We start from the raw sequence: 15,557 nt of genomic DNA, 5'->3' as shown, positions 1-15,557 counted from the left end.
ATGTGTGCCTTTTATCCCCCTTCCTCTATTTCATCCACCTCCTCACCCCCCTCCCCAGAACTGTAGTTTTAAAAAGCATTTTCACAAACATAATCTTGTTTGATTAGGATTTCCATAAATATTCATATACTCCATAGCTATTGATTCAGCTCCTTTTAGGTATAAAAACCATCTCTGCTATTGGGGGTTTGATACTGGAAACATCGCTAAGAAAGACCTGGGCCTCACACTGTGGTCGGGGTAGCTGGACAACAAAGAAGTAAATAAGGTGGTTTCAGAAGAAGTCATTTATTTGTGTGGAGGGAATTAGTGTGGTGGACTAGAGTGACCGGAGGCCCACTTTAGACTGAGTTGGTGGCCAGGGAAGAACTCTCTGAGCAAGTGGCATTTAAGTTCTCTCCTGAGTGGCAAGGAGCCAGCGGTGTGAAGGTCCAAGGAAGCAGCAAGTGCAAAGGCTACCGTGGGGAGTGTGCTAAGCACAGGCACAGCCCAGAGAGATTGCCGGTGCCGCTGGAGCTCCGTGAGCAGAGGGAGTGTGGCAGAATGTGAGGCCAGGGGCAGAGATGGCGGCCTCTGGGTCCAGGACTTTGGACTTCATTCTCTGGTTGTGGGAAGAGACTGGAAAGTTGTAGGCGAGGTCATGCTAGCTCAGATTTATGTCTTAGACACAGGCCCTTTGCTTCTCCCTAGAGACCAAATTGTCAGGGAGCAAGGGTGGAAGTGGAAAGACCAGCTAGGAGACTTTTGCAGGAGTCTAAGCAAGAGATGATGGTAGCCTGGACGAGGATGTTAAATGAATGGCTCAGGAGCCTGGGTCCCGTCCACAGCCATGCGCAGTCCAGAGGCAGCATGGCGCGTGGTTAAAGGGCGCCAGCCGAAGCATCGGACTGTCAGCTTTGGGATCTGACTCACTGTGTGATCTTGGCCACGTGTCTTGACTTCTCCGTGCCTGTGTTTTACCGTCTCTAAAACGGCAGTGACGATAGTGCCTTCCTGCTTAGGACTGCTGTGGGGATGAGGTGAGAGGAGAGGAGTTGTTCCAGGCTCCAGAGACCGTGTGTTAGTACCGCTCTTCTTATCATCGCCGCCGTCTTCGACACAAGCACTACTCCCGCGTCATCCTCGATACCCCCAGCTTGCAGATGACAAAACTTAGAGGGTGGTTTTGAAATCAGAATATAGGTTCCTTGATTGTGAGTCCATTGCACTTTCTGTAACATAATATGTAGTATGAACCATCCAAGAAAATACTCACCTGAATCTCCGTAGTTCCGAGCCCAGTTGTGTGCCCTTGTGAGTGTTTAAGTAAACATCGAGAAGATGGTAAGTAAGGCAAGCAACAGAGTCCCTGTGTGGGGTAGGGAGCGTCCTGTGCCTCTCCTCCGACACCTTGGACCACTGGAAATTTAGATTTTGAGGTTGGAAGGGCGCTCTGGACACCACGCCAGAAGCATTAGTATGCACGTAGTAATATATATAGGAAGGTAGAACTAAATGTTTTGAGAACTTTGTAAGATACTGTATCTCTTTAGAGGACACTCCGTTATTCATTAATTGTGTGAAGTGGGGCTGTACATCATATAAACAAATGAAACTCATGGATTATCCCTAGACTGGTCAGACTTTTAACGAAGGTATTAACCCCACTGCCTCTTTCCTCCGCCTCTTCCTGCCTTTGCCCAGTCCCTTGTGGAGTAAGTGGTGAGGTAAGGAGCAAGAGAGACAAATTGGAAGCAAGGAGCTGGAAAATCCATCTGCTTGCCTTGCCTCGAGCTCCTCGGCTGCATGGGTACCTCCCTTGTGGAGACTGAACAAGGGACTGAACAAGAGACTGAGGCTCTTCTTGTCTGTTGCAGAGTGTGAGCACCTGATCCGCCACATGCTGGTGTTAGACCCCAGTAAACGCCTCTCGATGGAGCAGATCTGCAAGCACAAGTGGATGAAGCTAGGGGACGCCGATCCCAACTTTGACAGGGTGAGCTGGGTGCTGCTTGCCTCAGGAAGCTCCTCTTAGAGCTCCAGCCGTCCCTTTTGCCCGAGATCGTAATCAGGCCAGGACCCAAAAAGATGGGTGCTGGGAACAGACTATTGTGTGTTACTCAAGCAGCAAGGGATGCATGCCAGGAGGAGGGAATTTTTAACCAGCTGGGTTGTTGGAGAAGAGTGATACCAGTCCCTCCTGCTTGCCCCCAAATCATAGTCCCTCCTTGGCTGTCGAAACAGCCCACATTTCTGGCTGCTCATCTACCATGGGGTATCTCCTTCCTCTTGTCTGTGTGTTCGGTTCGGTGGCTTCTGTAGCATACCTTTATTTAAACCGTTATGGCCATCCCAAAGGACCTCAGGAAGATGGAGATCTTGTCTGCCTACAGCTGAGTATCTAGGACTTGCTTGCTCAGGGTTGTCTGAGGCCAAAAATATCCCAAGCTAGGGGGCATGGAACAGCCTGTTTATTATATACGGTATGCCATCTTGACATGGTGAGTTGGGGCTTTGATAGCTTGCCTTTTTTTAATGTTACAGTTAATAGCTGAATGCCAGCAATTAAAGGAAGAGAGACAGATTGATCCCCTGAATGAGGAAGTCCTCTTGGCCATGGAGGACATGGGACTGGACAAAGAGCGGACACTACAGGTATCTCTAAAGGAGTGGAGAACAAAGTAAAGTGTAGCCGCTTTCCCTCTGTCCTGCCCTTTCCACGTTTTCTCCTCCCTGGGAACTTTAGTCTGTTTGTTTTCTCCCTGTTCTTCCTCTGCCCCTCAGTGAGCCTTGACCAGGAGATGCTTGGTCTTCTCCTGTACCACTGAAAGGGTTTTGGTTACTGACATGCCATTTCACCAGGGTTTTCTACTCTTTTCCCTTCTCTCTTGTTAGTCATTAAGATCGGATGCCTACGATCACTATAGTGCAATCTACAGCCTGCTATGTGATCGACATAAGAGACACAAAACCCTGCGTGTCGGAGCGCCTCCTAGCTTGCCCCGTGCCATGGCCTTTCAAGCACCAGTCAATGTCCAGGTGGGCAATAACTCCAGTGACCTGATTCAGGACAAGTAACACAGGGGACGAGGGATGGGTACCCACTGCTCACTAAGTCTAAGAGAGTTACCTGTTCTTCCTTACCTCCATCCCCTCCCGTCTGTCATCTCTTCCTTGTCAAGCGGAGGTCAGAACCTTTCTTTGACAGAGAGGATGGAAAGATATTCCAGTACTCAGGACGGACAACAAGAGTTACTTTTTTTTTTTTTTTTTTTTTAAGAAACAGTCAATCATTGAGAGAGACTATTTTCTCTAAAGAATGCTTCCTTGTTGTAGCTCCTAAGGGCAGAAGAGCCAAAGACTCAGAGGTAGAAACATAGACTTTAGCAATCAAGAATCCTTTGAAAGACCATTGTTGTTTCCCTCTAGCACTTGAGGTAAGGGTATATACATATGTACCACTTTCCAGGCGGAGCAGGCCGGTGCCACCATGAACATCAGCGTTCCCCAGGTGCAGCTAATCAACCCTGAGAACCAGATTGTGGAGGCGAGTAGTGACCTCTGATGGGTGTCAGCCCAAACCATTTTCTTCCCCATATTTTTTGATGCTTTTCCTGGCTTCTTATTTAGAATTACCTTTCATTTCTTTTCTTTCTCTTTTTTTTTAATTAAAAAAATTTGGGGGGGGGGGGTGCGGTGCACGTGGGTGGCTCAGTTGGTTAAGCATCTGACTCTTGGTTTTGGCTCAGGTCACAATCTCACAGCCCCACATCGGCTCCACACTGACAGCGCAGAGCCTACTTGGGATTCTCTCTCTCCCTTTCTTTGCCCCTCCCTGCATGCTCGCTTGCTCTCTCTCTCTCTCTCTCTCTCTCTCTCTCTCTGTCCCTCCCTCCCTCCAAATAAATAAATAAGCTTAAAAAATTTTTTTAATTAATTATTTGTTTTGACTTACTTTTGATTTCTGATTTGATTGTATTTCTTTCCACCACAGCCGGATGGGACATTGAACTTGGACAGTGATGAGGGTGAAGAGCCCTCCCCTGAAGCGTTGGTCCGCTATTTGTCAATGAGGAGGCACACAGTGGGTGTGGCTGACCCACGGTGAGTATTATCCAACAGCCCTGACTCTGAGTTCCTATCATGGTTCCTTTTTCCTGCTTCATTGTGTTTCCCAGATGAGATCGAATCCAGTGGCCAAGACATGCGTGTACCCAGTTCAGTGTCCCTGGTAGATACATGGTAGGCCGATGGCCGCCATTACGTCAGTTGATCACAATACTTTGGTGAAGAGCATGGTAGCATCTTGGCTCACAGAGGGGCTGTGAGTCATCACAGTCATCACACTGACTTGGCTCTAAGTCAGATAAAAGTACCCCTTAAAATTCATCTGAGTTTGACGTCTTTCAGAGATGTTGTTTACTACATGTTCTAATGTAAAACTCAACTAGGAAGGGATGACTAACGATACGGCGTAATTTATGTAAGTTAAGAATTAAACTAAGTGAACAAGAATCCAAAACCGTACCAAATAAGTACCAGTTTCCCAAAACATTTTCCCCAAACAGTCCTTTAGCATGATGCCCTCACAAGGGGAAATGTACCGAAGGCTGGCTCTGTCTGTGTTTGTTCTGCATTTGAAGACTTTCAACATTAAAAATAGCCTTACCTCTTTTCTGGATATTTCCTCTACTCTGCTGGGAAGAGGAGGTTAGAGCAAGAGTTCTCTTGAGAGTTCAATTAGGGGCAAAGCTAGTGTTCTTATGAATTCCTTTTTCCTCTGAGCGATTTCCAAAAAAGCCTCCCGAGGCCTGCTGATTGCTTGCTTTACGTTTCTCATTCTCGGCCTGTGATCAAACAGGCAACAGGGGAACATTCTGGCTACGAAGACTGTCAGCTGCAGAGGGGTGGAGTCCTGTGTCACTCTGTCAGTGGAAAGATCTCTTATTTGAAAGCATGCTGTAAACCTCCCCGTTGGAGCATGAGAGCCCTGCGCATCCACTACTTATCTGTCCCATCAGGCACTGACAGGAGAAATTACATTCTTTCCCTGGTGAATCAGTTGCTACTTCGGGAAGCCATTGTTTCAGTGGATGGTCTGTGTCCTCCAGAAAGTTGCTGTTCACCTCCAGGCTTTGAAAACCCGAACTGGACCGGTGCCACTATTTCCTCTTGGCTCAAAGCTGTTGGTTGTACATGAGAGGTCAATGAAGAATAGCAAGCCCCAGTCCCAAACAGTAGGATGGCAGAGAGCCAGATTCCATACACTAGGCTTCTCCTTGCTCTGGGGCCTTAGAAGTACAAATTGAGGAGGAAAGGAGAGAAGTAAAATATGTTGTGCTGAACTTAGTAGTGTCATCAGTTTGGGGATCCGAGTAAGAGCATTAACCCACCTCCTCTGTCATCCCGTTTCCTTCCAGCACGGAAGTTATGGAAGACCTGCAGAAGCTCCTGCCTGGTTTTCCTGGAGTCAACCCTCAGGCCCCATTCCTGCAGGTGGCCACTAACATGAACTTCATGCACAACCTGCTGCCCATGCAAAACTTGCAACCAACTGGACAGCTTGAGTACAAGGTACCTGGATGTGGGAGAGGACTTGCCCCGTGGAGAAACACATTTGAGCTTCCTCTGAGAGCCTTTGAGGGACCTCGCCCAGGATTTAAGGGTATCCTTATAGCGAAGGCTGATTTCTCTTGCACAGCAGCTTGGGTGACAGGGAGGATCGGTCTGTACATACTTGAAGGATCCCCTCATTTCAGTGGGCCAGAGTACTGGTCTTTTCTCCCTCCCCCTTTCCCCTCTCACCGCTCTGTCCTGCCCACTTGTGCTTGCGACAGGAGCAGTCCCTCTTACAGCCTCCCACCCTACAGCTGCTGAATGGAATGGGCCCCCTCGGCCGGAGGGCATCGGATGGAGGAGCCAACATCCAACTACATGCCCAGCAGCTGCTGAAGCGCCCACGGGGACCCTCCCCGCTTGTCACCATGACACCAGTGAGTAGCGGCACAGGGCCCGACCGACTTTCTCAGATACTTTGATAGAGAAGTTGCGGGCCTACAGCTGGGAACCCAAGGTCACCAACCTAAATATTGGAATGTCCTCTTCCTCTAACGTCTGATGCTCAGCATATTCCCATTTTCTTCAGGCTTGTAGGATTTTCCAGACTTAACGTGTGGCGAACTCCTTGACTTAACCAAACAGTTACTACGCTGAAGCCTGTTTCCTCAGTGGGCCACTTACAGGCCCCCCCACCCACCCACCTTGAGTGCTGCCACAGCCTCGCAGGCCACAGTGAGTCGCAGTGGCCTGACTTACACAGCCCTCACCCCGTAACTCCTCCCTGCCAGAGGGTGGCGCCTAACAGTTTTCTCTAGAATGCACTGCCCTTTACGCTGGCTTGCAAGATTATCTTGTCACCAGCCCTCTCTCCTTGATTAACACTACTTCACATTTTCGACTGGATTAGTCGATTATTTGGCTTCCATAAACTCTAACCTAGTCAGTTGGTATCTCTCAGCCCCATCTTTTTTATTTTTTATGTATATATAGAGATACACGCACGCACACATAATGGTAACCTTCAAAGATTCTTTTCCTTCCCTGGGTTCTGGTTATTTTCCTTTCGTAGGTAAATTCATTCTTTCATTCATTCGTTCAGTCCTACAGCACCCCACGATTGGGTGCTAATTACATCCATAGCCCTTACTAGGTTTTTAGGGCTCTGCTTCTCAACATACCTCTTGCTGAGGACCTTTATCCCCCTTCAATCCATCATGGGATTAATACCTTTGTAAAATACAAAGAAGTGAATAATTAGAGAAATAACAATTTTAAAACATACAACATACAAGGCTAGATTGTCAACAGACAGAATTGCTCTGTTAAATTGCCATAAAGGTTTCTAAAAGCTTACTCTTTATTTCTGTACTAACTTTACCATGGATTGGTAACAAAACACTTTGTGGACCCACACGGGTCCGTGGGCCACACTTCCAGTAACAGGGCTATCGGGAAAAGGAGGGATCAACATATGTGAAGTGTCGGAATAATAGTAAAAAGCCATGTGTGATTAAGTGCCAGAGTGAGTGTTGTGGACTCGGCGGTGGCAGAGGCATTCAGGGAAGGACAAGAACAATGTAGGTTATGAAGGATCGGGAATAGCTCTGCGGGAGGTAGAGTGACATACTCTGTCCACTGTAACTTTTTTGTCAAGGTCACTAACAAACTTTTGTTGATAGATTTGGGGGGAATTTTTAATCTTTATCTTTTTGGATCTTCCAACCGTATTAGTCACTGCTGACCATTTTTTTCTCTTTAAAATACTGTCTTCTTTTGGCTTCTGTGATACTTCATTCTCATTTTCCTCCTGCCTCTCCTTTTCCGGTTCCTTTTTCTGCTTGTTCCTTAAAGTCCGTGAAACCCACATTTTATCTTAGGCCCTCTTTCCATCTCATTTTACACACTCTCTCTGGATGATCTTGTCCACTCGCATAATCTGTTACCGAGTGATTCTTCAGCTCAGAGCCCTCTTCTCTTCTGCATTGTCCACTTCGCACAGCTGACTGCCTCCAGCAGAGATTTAGTTGGTTATCCCAGAAGTCCTCACAATTTTAATTCGACATGTCCTCAAATGACTGCGTGTAACCTGTTTCTCCTCCTGGGTAACAGTGACTGGCACTGTTGTTCTCCTGGTTACACAAGCTAGAAATGTGGGATCTGTCTTAACTCTTCCCTCTCCCTCATCCCTGTATCAAGTCAATTATCCAGTGCCTTACTTCCGTCCTCCACCGCTCCTTCCGGAAATCGCTGTCATCCTTCGCCGAGATTGACACAGTGGCCTCCTAACTAGCTTCCTTGCCTCCGGTCTTGTCCCCTAATCCCCACCACCAGCCCTTCTCACAATGCAACTCGAGCAAGCTAGCTTTCTAGAGTACAAATTTTATTAACATCATGTCCCTGCCTGAAATCCTTTAGTGATTCACCGCTGCCGCTCCTCAAAATACACTTCTTAATGTGGTATTCCAGGCCATTTATAACTGGCCGCCGTATCCCTCTCCTGCCTCATCCATGGCCACTTCCTGCCTAACCCTGTTCACTCCAGCCTCAAGGAACTAAAGTAAGGGATCCGAACACCCTAGCAGTATTTAAACATTGGAATTACTCCCAAAGTTTTTGTTTTGTTTTATCGTGATCGTCCGTTAAGAAAAAAAAAAAAAAAAAAAGCTCTTTTGTGATCATGGAAGTATGACATTTTGTTCTAGTGCCTGAAGTATGGTGATTATGAGAGCCACCAGGCTGTGAGGAGCTATGAAGGGCGTTCAGCACTCCCATCCTCACGTAGATGAGGACGTCACAATAATGCGTGCATCGTGGTGGTTCTCGATGCACGTGTGTGTTTGGGTGGGTGACAGCTATTTTCAAGCATTGAATCGCAACTGCACAATTATACGTGTACTAAAATGTGCTGTTAAAAAACCATCACGCTTTTCTGGCACTAGAGACATCTGAACACTGGTGATAACATTCGTATGAAACAACAGGTCAGTGCCTAGACATTCCAGGTAAACAAGCTTCTGCTGTATTTTCAGGTCCTCAGGGACCTGCAGGCCTGCTCTTTTCTCTCAGCCTAGAAACCCCGAAGGCTGTGACCCTTTTCCTCCCTGCGCGGCCAGCTCCTGTCTACCCTTCAGGTCTCAGATGAAGTGTTAGACCCCCCCGAGATGCCGTTGGAGGACTTGGGCGTGCTATTCTGTACTTTTCTGTTTACTTGTCTCTGTCCTCCACTGGACTGTAAAAAAAAAGAGGGCAAGAACTATATTTGTGAATTCACATTTTATCCTGGAACATAGTAGGCATTCAGCTCTTTGTTGGATGAATTAATGAATGAATGAAGATGACTCAGAGGAAGAAATCCAAATTAAAACCACCCGAGCGAGGTAAAAATGGAACGCTAGAAGGGCCTGTGAAAGTCCTGTATAACCCAGGGGTCCTGGGAAAGTTTCGTAAATAAGAGAATGAACAGAAAGGCCTGTCCCACGTCCGGTTTCTAGAGTAAGAGCTCCTACGGAAGAAGCGCCACCTTGAGCTTTTCCTTCCTGTCTCTCTCCAGGCAGCGCCGGCAGTTACCCCTGTGGACGAGGAGAGCTCAGATGGGGAGCCAGACCAGGAAGCTGTGCAGAGGTAATGTGACATCTGGCGGTGCTCGCAGAGCGTCCTTGGGCAGGCTCCCCCTGCAACCAACGAAAGGTCACCTCTGCCCAAGGAGGTGGTACAGTGCAGCTTCAACATTTGTGTGGTCTCTTTGCTCAAGCCAGATGGCATGTTCCTCCCCACATGGAAGTAACAGAAGACTACCCAGAAAATGTCATTTCTGTAAGCACCACTGGAAGTCCCCTAAGTGACAGCAATAACCATGAGAACTTTTTCTCTCCTCCCTCCTTCCTTACTTGCCCCCTGCCTTCATATTTGCAACTCCGATAGTATTCACCAGGCGCAAAGCCTGCTCCTACCTGCCAAGAACTGTTTACTGAAAAGGAATTGGCGATCTGGGATGACAGTGATCCTAGCTAGTCTGGCCATGGACCTCTGGCACGGACTCTTCCTTTCCAGGAGAATGAATGCCTCTCGTACTGTTTGCCGTGTGCTTCTTCCATCCCCTTGTACCAACAAAGAGATAATGAAAAAAGAATATGGGATTCGGGCCAGGGACAGATGCAGATTATCCATTGTTTGCAGAACCTTGTTGAGAGATGCCTAACTCGCAGAGAACGGCAGTGACCATCAGGCGTGCTGTACTGTTCACTTTACCTCAGCCCCCGTTAGCTGTGGTCTGCAGCCCCGTGCGTGCCCCCTCCCACCCCCCCCCCCGTGGGAGTTGTCTTTCTTATTTCCCGGGAAGGGCCGGGGCGGGGGTGGGGGCGGTTTGGACCAGAATCCAGCATGTATTTTCCCAGAAACACAGGTGTCCTTCAAGATTATATGTTTTTCCCTTGAGGGAAGTTGAAATAAAATGGTTTTCACGGGCTCTCGGGGAAACTTTGGGTGTCTTTATCAAATGGGTATGAAACCGCTGATGGCTTTCTCTTGGGCCAGTTGACATACCACCAATCACTCTCTAGTCCGTTAACTGTTTTTAGCTTAAATGGGCGAAGTAGTTGAGAATGAAGCAAGACCACTTTTTAAGAACCTGACAGTTGCTGGCCAGTACTCTCTTCTTACCCCCAGCAGCTCTGTATGTGAGAGCTGCTGTTCAAAAAGAAGCTGGTCCCATTTGGAAAGAAGAGTGGAGAACAGGGTGTTGGCAGGCGGGTCAGCCAATAGAAGAAAAATTGTGGTAACCTTTTTTTTTCTTTTCTTTTTTCCCCTCTTGATGTTGTTGTTTCTATAGTTTGCTGATGGGCCCTGCTGGTGTCCTGGAAAAAAAAAAACAAAACAAACAAACTAGGAAACTTCCTGCCTTCCTACCGTAATTAATTAGATAGTTGCGTATCACTTTATCTTCTTTGTCTTGGATTTTACTTCCTCCGGCTCCACCTTCTTTTTTCTCGAGACCAACATTTAAAGGGTATTTAGACGGGGTACATCAGCCCATCAGTGCTGATGTAATGGGGAGGGATAATGCTTCTTCTCTGCACACCCAGGAAGAGCATCAGTGACAGGAGGAAGCCGTCAGCTAGATGAAGGGGGGCCCATAGCTGATGTTTGCTGTTGACTAAGTAGTGCATCCAATAGATCATTAGAATAAAAGTCATTAGCTTGTCAATTCCTAAGCTTTTGAAACTTGAGTTTTTCTCACCTTGCCTTTTTTTCCCCCTAAAACCAATTCTGAACATTTCATGTGGTTTCATTTCTTCATCCTCTAGAGAATGTGGTTCCCTCGGGACGATGTCCGTGTTTCTTCTCTGATGATTGACTTACAGTCATGGGGCAGGAGGGAAGGGGGGTTTTGAAAGCGCTCAGCCACAGTTGGAAGGACTTATAAGTGAGGACAGTCTCAAAACCCAGGGGCCATTGGGATCTAAAGACTCCATGGAGCCCTTCTGAATATCTCTCTTGGCTCATCTCTAGGAATAACTCTTAGGGCTCATTTCCTCCGACTTGGATTTTGGAAATTTGGAGAGCAAGGAGGAATAAAATTAACAAGTGGGAAACAAATTCTTCTTTCAAATGGCATGCAGTAAGGAAAATCGATCTTCTTTGTGAGCTCCCATCTGTTTTCTCTCTTCTCTCGGTGGCTGCTCTCAGGTCCCGAATCCAGCCGCTGCAGCGGTAAGCCAGCTTTTGTTGGCCAGCTGAACGTGTCTCACTTCCATCCAGCCAGGGATCTGTTTGCCGCTGAGCCCTTTCTGAGCTCTGGCACGATTTCATTCTGAGTGCTTTGGATGAACTTCTGATGCTTCTTGCTGAGGAACATTCCTGTCTGTCTTTTTTACTATGAAATGTGTTCCTGCCTGTTGCAGGTACTTGGCAAATAGGTCCAAAAGGCACACACTGGCCATGACCAACCCTACAGCTGAGATCCCACCGGACCTACAGCGGCAGCTAGGACAGCAGCCTTTCCGTTCCCGGGTCTGGCCTCCTCACCTGGTACCTGATCAGCATCGGTGAGTAGCCACATGAGCTACGTGAGCTCCTCGAGGCTCATCGGGCAGGCACCCTCCTTGCTGTGCTTCCAGTGACGGTGACCCGCATCGAGGCTTTAAACAGCATCCTGAGCTCACATCTTCTCAGCTCCTTTCACTAAGCAGTGCGCAGGGCAGTACGAGATTCTTCTTTCCCTTTCCCTTGTAGACATGTTTATGGTCTGCAGTTGATTCTCGTGATTCCAGGTGTTGACTCAGAGATGAGATTGAACTTGAAACCTGCAAGGAGGCCAGCTGGAAATGGGAGGATTTGTAGCCATATCGATAGACTGGACCCTTAGTAACCCGTCACCTTCCAAAGCCTGAGCATTTCTTACCATGTCACCACTGAACAGTGAGCTTGGACATGGAGGAAGGAGCATCCCTTTGTGAATGGTGGAGCAGAGATACTGCATTCTCTTGAGTGTTGTGCTCAAGAAGTCATTCTTGCAATAATATTCTGAAGGCTGAAATCTTTTACTAGGTCTCTGTTACATTTGTAATTCATCCTCTTGAAGAAATAACAAGCTTAAGCTTCCTGGCCAAGGAAACGTCATAAAACTGAGTACAAGTAAGCCTGGGAGCACAGGGGAGTGACCCCTGCCTCTGGCTTAAGAAGGTGACTACCTTCTGCAGACACCTCGACGACTACAGTTCTTACCTGTGTCCACCCCAAAGCTGTCCCCCGTCTCGTGGGCCACACTTCCCAAGCCACCACCGATTGCTAGAGCTCATTTTATTTCCATCTCGTTGGGAGGATGGTGAAAGCAGCCTTACTTGGGAAAGTTGAAAAGCAGTGGGGTTCCAAGGAAAGGAAGTTTGTGGATGCGTTGTTATTAAATCTGGTCGCCAGCTCACACTGGCGAGCTTGACAACAGTGTTTTTATTGTGACTAGTTCCCCGTCAGGCGTCCACACAATCAGCAGGGACAGGTGGACTCTGTGCAGACTGAGACATAATCAGTGCTGCGTTGGCAACTCTGAGAGAAGGCAGATAAGCTCTTCGAGACGACCGTGAATAACCGTAAAAATGGTCTGGTAGGGACTAGCAGGAATGGCGGCTCTCAAATAAAACGGTGTCCCTGGCCCGGAGAGACAGTGTTGTTCTGAGGAGAATCTCTCAGGACCTGCGCTGTGAGGGCACTGCACGGAAAGGTCCTCGGAGTAGTTATTGGAGGGCTGCCCCTCCCCACCCCACCCCAACCCCCGCCATAAATTTTCTGTGATTTCTCAACAGCTCTGAGCTCTCCACTGTTACCTAACAGAACCTCTGTCTCTTTGTTCCTCCTTGTTTCTGTCCTCCCTGCCTCCACAGCCTGACAGTTTTTTAGCCTCTGTCAGGGTCTGCAGTTGAGCTGAAGTCCGTCGGGTGTCCCGACTAGATTGAACGCGCTCCTCAGGAGATAGTCTTCGTGGGGAAACGTGAAGGTCGGCACCTGCCCCACAGTCAGCCTTTATCGCGGAGTCTCGGCCCTGTTTACGCTTGTTTAGTGAGGAAGGCCACGGTGGCAACAGCCCCGTTTGTGTCACGGCTCCCTGTCAGGGCCTGGCCCACTGAAAAATCTGTCCGCCGTCTGCTTTCGTGTGGACGCTCTCGGTAGAGTGTTTCAAGGGTTTCCTGTGGTCAAGCGAGTTTGAATTGGAATGAACGTTCGATGAGTGGCACCTTGTGTGAAGTGGGGCACTGATACAAACTGGTGTGTGCGGAGGGGGTTACTATAAAAATATGGCAACACCAGAGACCGAAATCGGTCTTCAGAGGAAAAGAGAAACTTTGCAAAGCCGTAAAACACTGGACTTGAGCGGCCGAGACAGATCATTGAGTCCCTCTCATTTTCTGGAGGAAATGGCTTAAAAACAGCATAGACATCTGTTCTTCCGGGGTATAATTCATGAAGTCCAGTGTGGGGACAGAAGAGGGGTCTCCTCAACCTTTTCAATCCTGAAAGTATAATTTAAAATTAAAAAAAAAAAACAACTTATTTTAAGTGTAATTTAAAAAACAAACACAGAATGGATTTTTTTTTGAGGTGGGGAACCAAGTTCCTGTTTGAAAAGGGTAGTGGGAATATCAGCCTCATAGGAGGCTGTCCTGAGCTCGAACGTGATTGCTGATAAAAGTAAAACAAATCGGTCTCGTCAGTGCTTCCAAAATGAGCAACTGCATCGGAACCGTCCCTCCCGAGTTTCTGTGCCAGACTGACCTGGGTCGGTCCTGAGCTTCTGGAAAAGTCATGAAACACCTGGGCCTGGGAGTTGCCACTCTGACAGAAGAGAGTGGGTTTTGTGCAGTCAGGTCGTATTCACCACCCTAAGAGCACAGCTTTCTGAGGGAATCCGAAACGGGTCCAGTGTCAGAAAATATTGAAAGCCTGAGGCTCTGATTTTAGGAGAAAACAGTATTATTTGCCTGCTTTGACTCCAGACCCTCGAAGTAGAAACAAGACTAGAAGTACCGAGATGTTCCTGGAAAGAGGCTTTCGTGATTGCTGCCTCTGGAGAGTGTCTGCCAAAGTCACGTGTCTTGTGTTACACCTGTGTGTCCGTGCTCATGTCCTGCGCGCACCTCCGTGCCGAGCTTCGGGTGGAGCCTGACCCCAAAGTCCTTCGCAAAGGCAGGGCAGTGGGCTTTCCCCCGCGGCCAGGACCCCTGACTGCTCTGCACGCAGCCATCGGAGCCTCCGAGGCCCTCCCCATCTGCATTGTATTTGAGCTCGCTTCTCACCCTGCTTCCTTAGCCTTGTTCTGCTTCAGTCCAGAGCGAGCAGCTAGCCAGGCAGTACAGCATTTCACCCATGGTTCAGTGTGATACCATCTCCGCCCTGGACATGAAACCCTGATCCTCTCCATCAGCTGCTGGAATGCTGCCTGGGCAGTCTTTTATCTGCTTACCTCAACCCATAAACATCTCGTTCTGATTAGGTGACAAAGGTGTTAGCTTCTGACTCTGATGCTGTCATTCGTTCTCTCTGTGAGATACTGGCTGTGCTCTGACTGAGCAGTGGGGTTTTGTAGGCAGTCCACACGATTCCTCTGTTGTTAGGGGGCTTGGGGGAGGCATGCCGCTCTGGGCAGTGAATTTTCACAGCGGGCAACCTTATTTGCGTTGACCGGTTTCGCGTGCAAGATCTTGAGGCCCACATTCCTTAAGAATGTGCCGTCTCCATCTGGGGATCAGAAGCCCCACCCCCCCCCAACTTTCCTCCCACATGAACCTCCACCCTCCACTTTCTGGCACAGAACCTATGACTTCCAAGCCAGGCCTTTGCCACAAAGCTGACTATAGTTTCCTTTGGGTCATACAGAGAGTACTGCTCAGGGAAAACCGGGTCAGACGGTGAATTTTAGGTTTCGAAAGATGCTAGAGAATCCCGAGTATGAAAACAAGAGCCCCCATACAGCTTGGCCTGAGGGCTACGGAGAGGCTCTTCTCTTTGACCTAGTGTATCTGTAAGAACTGGATGTATTTGATTCCAGGACCTCACCGGGCTTGGAAATTAAGCCAGCTCAAGGTAAGTGGAAATGGAAGACGTGCAGCTGGAGTTCTGTAAAGGGCAGCAGGCTAGGGAAATGGCTGGCCTCTGGAGATGGCCCGGAAATGGCGTAATACACAGACAGGGCTGCACGTGCAGCCAGCCATCTTTGCGTTCTTCTGGAACAGCAGTCCCTGGGTGATGTGGTCAAAGGCCCTGAGTCCTCGCCCCTGACCTTCTCTTCCCATGTATTTAGCTCTACCTACAAGGACTCCAACACCCTGCACCTCCCCACGGAGCGTTTCTCCCCCGTGCGCCGGTTCTCAGATGGGGCTGCAAGCATCCAGGCCTTCAAAGCTCACTTGGAAAAGCTGGCCAACAGCAGCAGCATCAAACAGCTGCAGCAGGTAATGGGAGAGACGGCAGGCACCTCTGGAGAAGCGTGGGGAACGCAGAGCAATAGCGTGGAGGACCGGGGTGGCAAA

General features: G+C 48.5%; 1 protein-coding gene across 7 annotated transcripts in view; it reads left to right on the top strand.

Annotated features, from left to right (window-relative positions):
• SIK3 (SIK family kinase 3) overlaps positions 1-15,557 on the top strand; it is a 249,807-nt gene that overhangs the window by 215,320 nt on the left and 18,930 nt on the right. For 3 of the 7 annotated variants that reach the window (XM_043579414.1, XM_043579413.1, XM_043579412.1), the window contains exons 7-16: positions 1,857-1,975; positions 2,524-2,634; positions 2,875-3,018; positions 3,449-3,526; positions 3,974-4,083; positions 5,400-5,553; positions 5,817-5,972; positions 9,089-9,159; positions 11,439-11,582; positions 15,329-15,479. In XM_043579414.1, the coding sequence (XP_043435349.1) occupies positions 1,857-1,975; positions 2,524-2,634; positions 2,875-3,018; positions 3,449-3,526; positions 3,974-4,083; positions 5,400-5,553; positions 5,817-5,972; positions 9,089-9,159; positions 11,439-11,582; positions 15,329-15,479 (1,238 nt within the window). The remainder of the gene's footprint in view (positions 1-1,856; positions 1,976-2,523; positions 2,635-2,874; positions 3,019-3,448; positions 3,527-3,973; positions 4,084-5,399; positions 5,554-5,816; positions 5,973-9,088; positions 9,160-11,438; positions 11,583-15,328; positions 15,480-15,557) is intronic. The other 4 variants (XM_043579416.1, XM_043579418.1, XM_043579417.1 and 1 more) reach the window with 4 other exon arrangements.

This window comes from Prionailurus bengalensis, chromosome D1, assembly GCF_016509475.1.
Source record: "Prionailurus bengalensis isolate Pbe53 chromosome D1, Fcat_Pben_1.1_paternal_pri, whole genome shotgun sequence".
NCBI lineage: Eukaryota > Metazoa > Chordata > Mammalia > Carnivora > Felidae > Prionailurus > Prionailurus bengalensis.
This window is presented reverse-complemented; position numbering and strand designations above follow the sequence as displayed.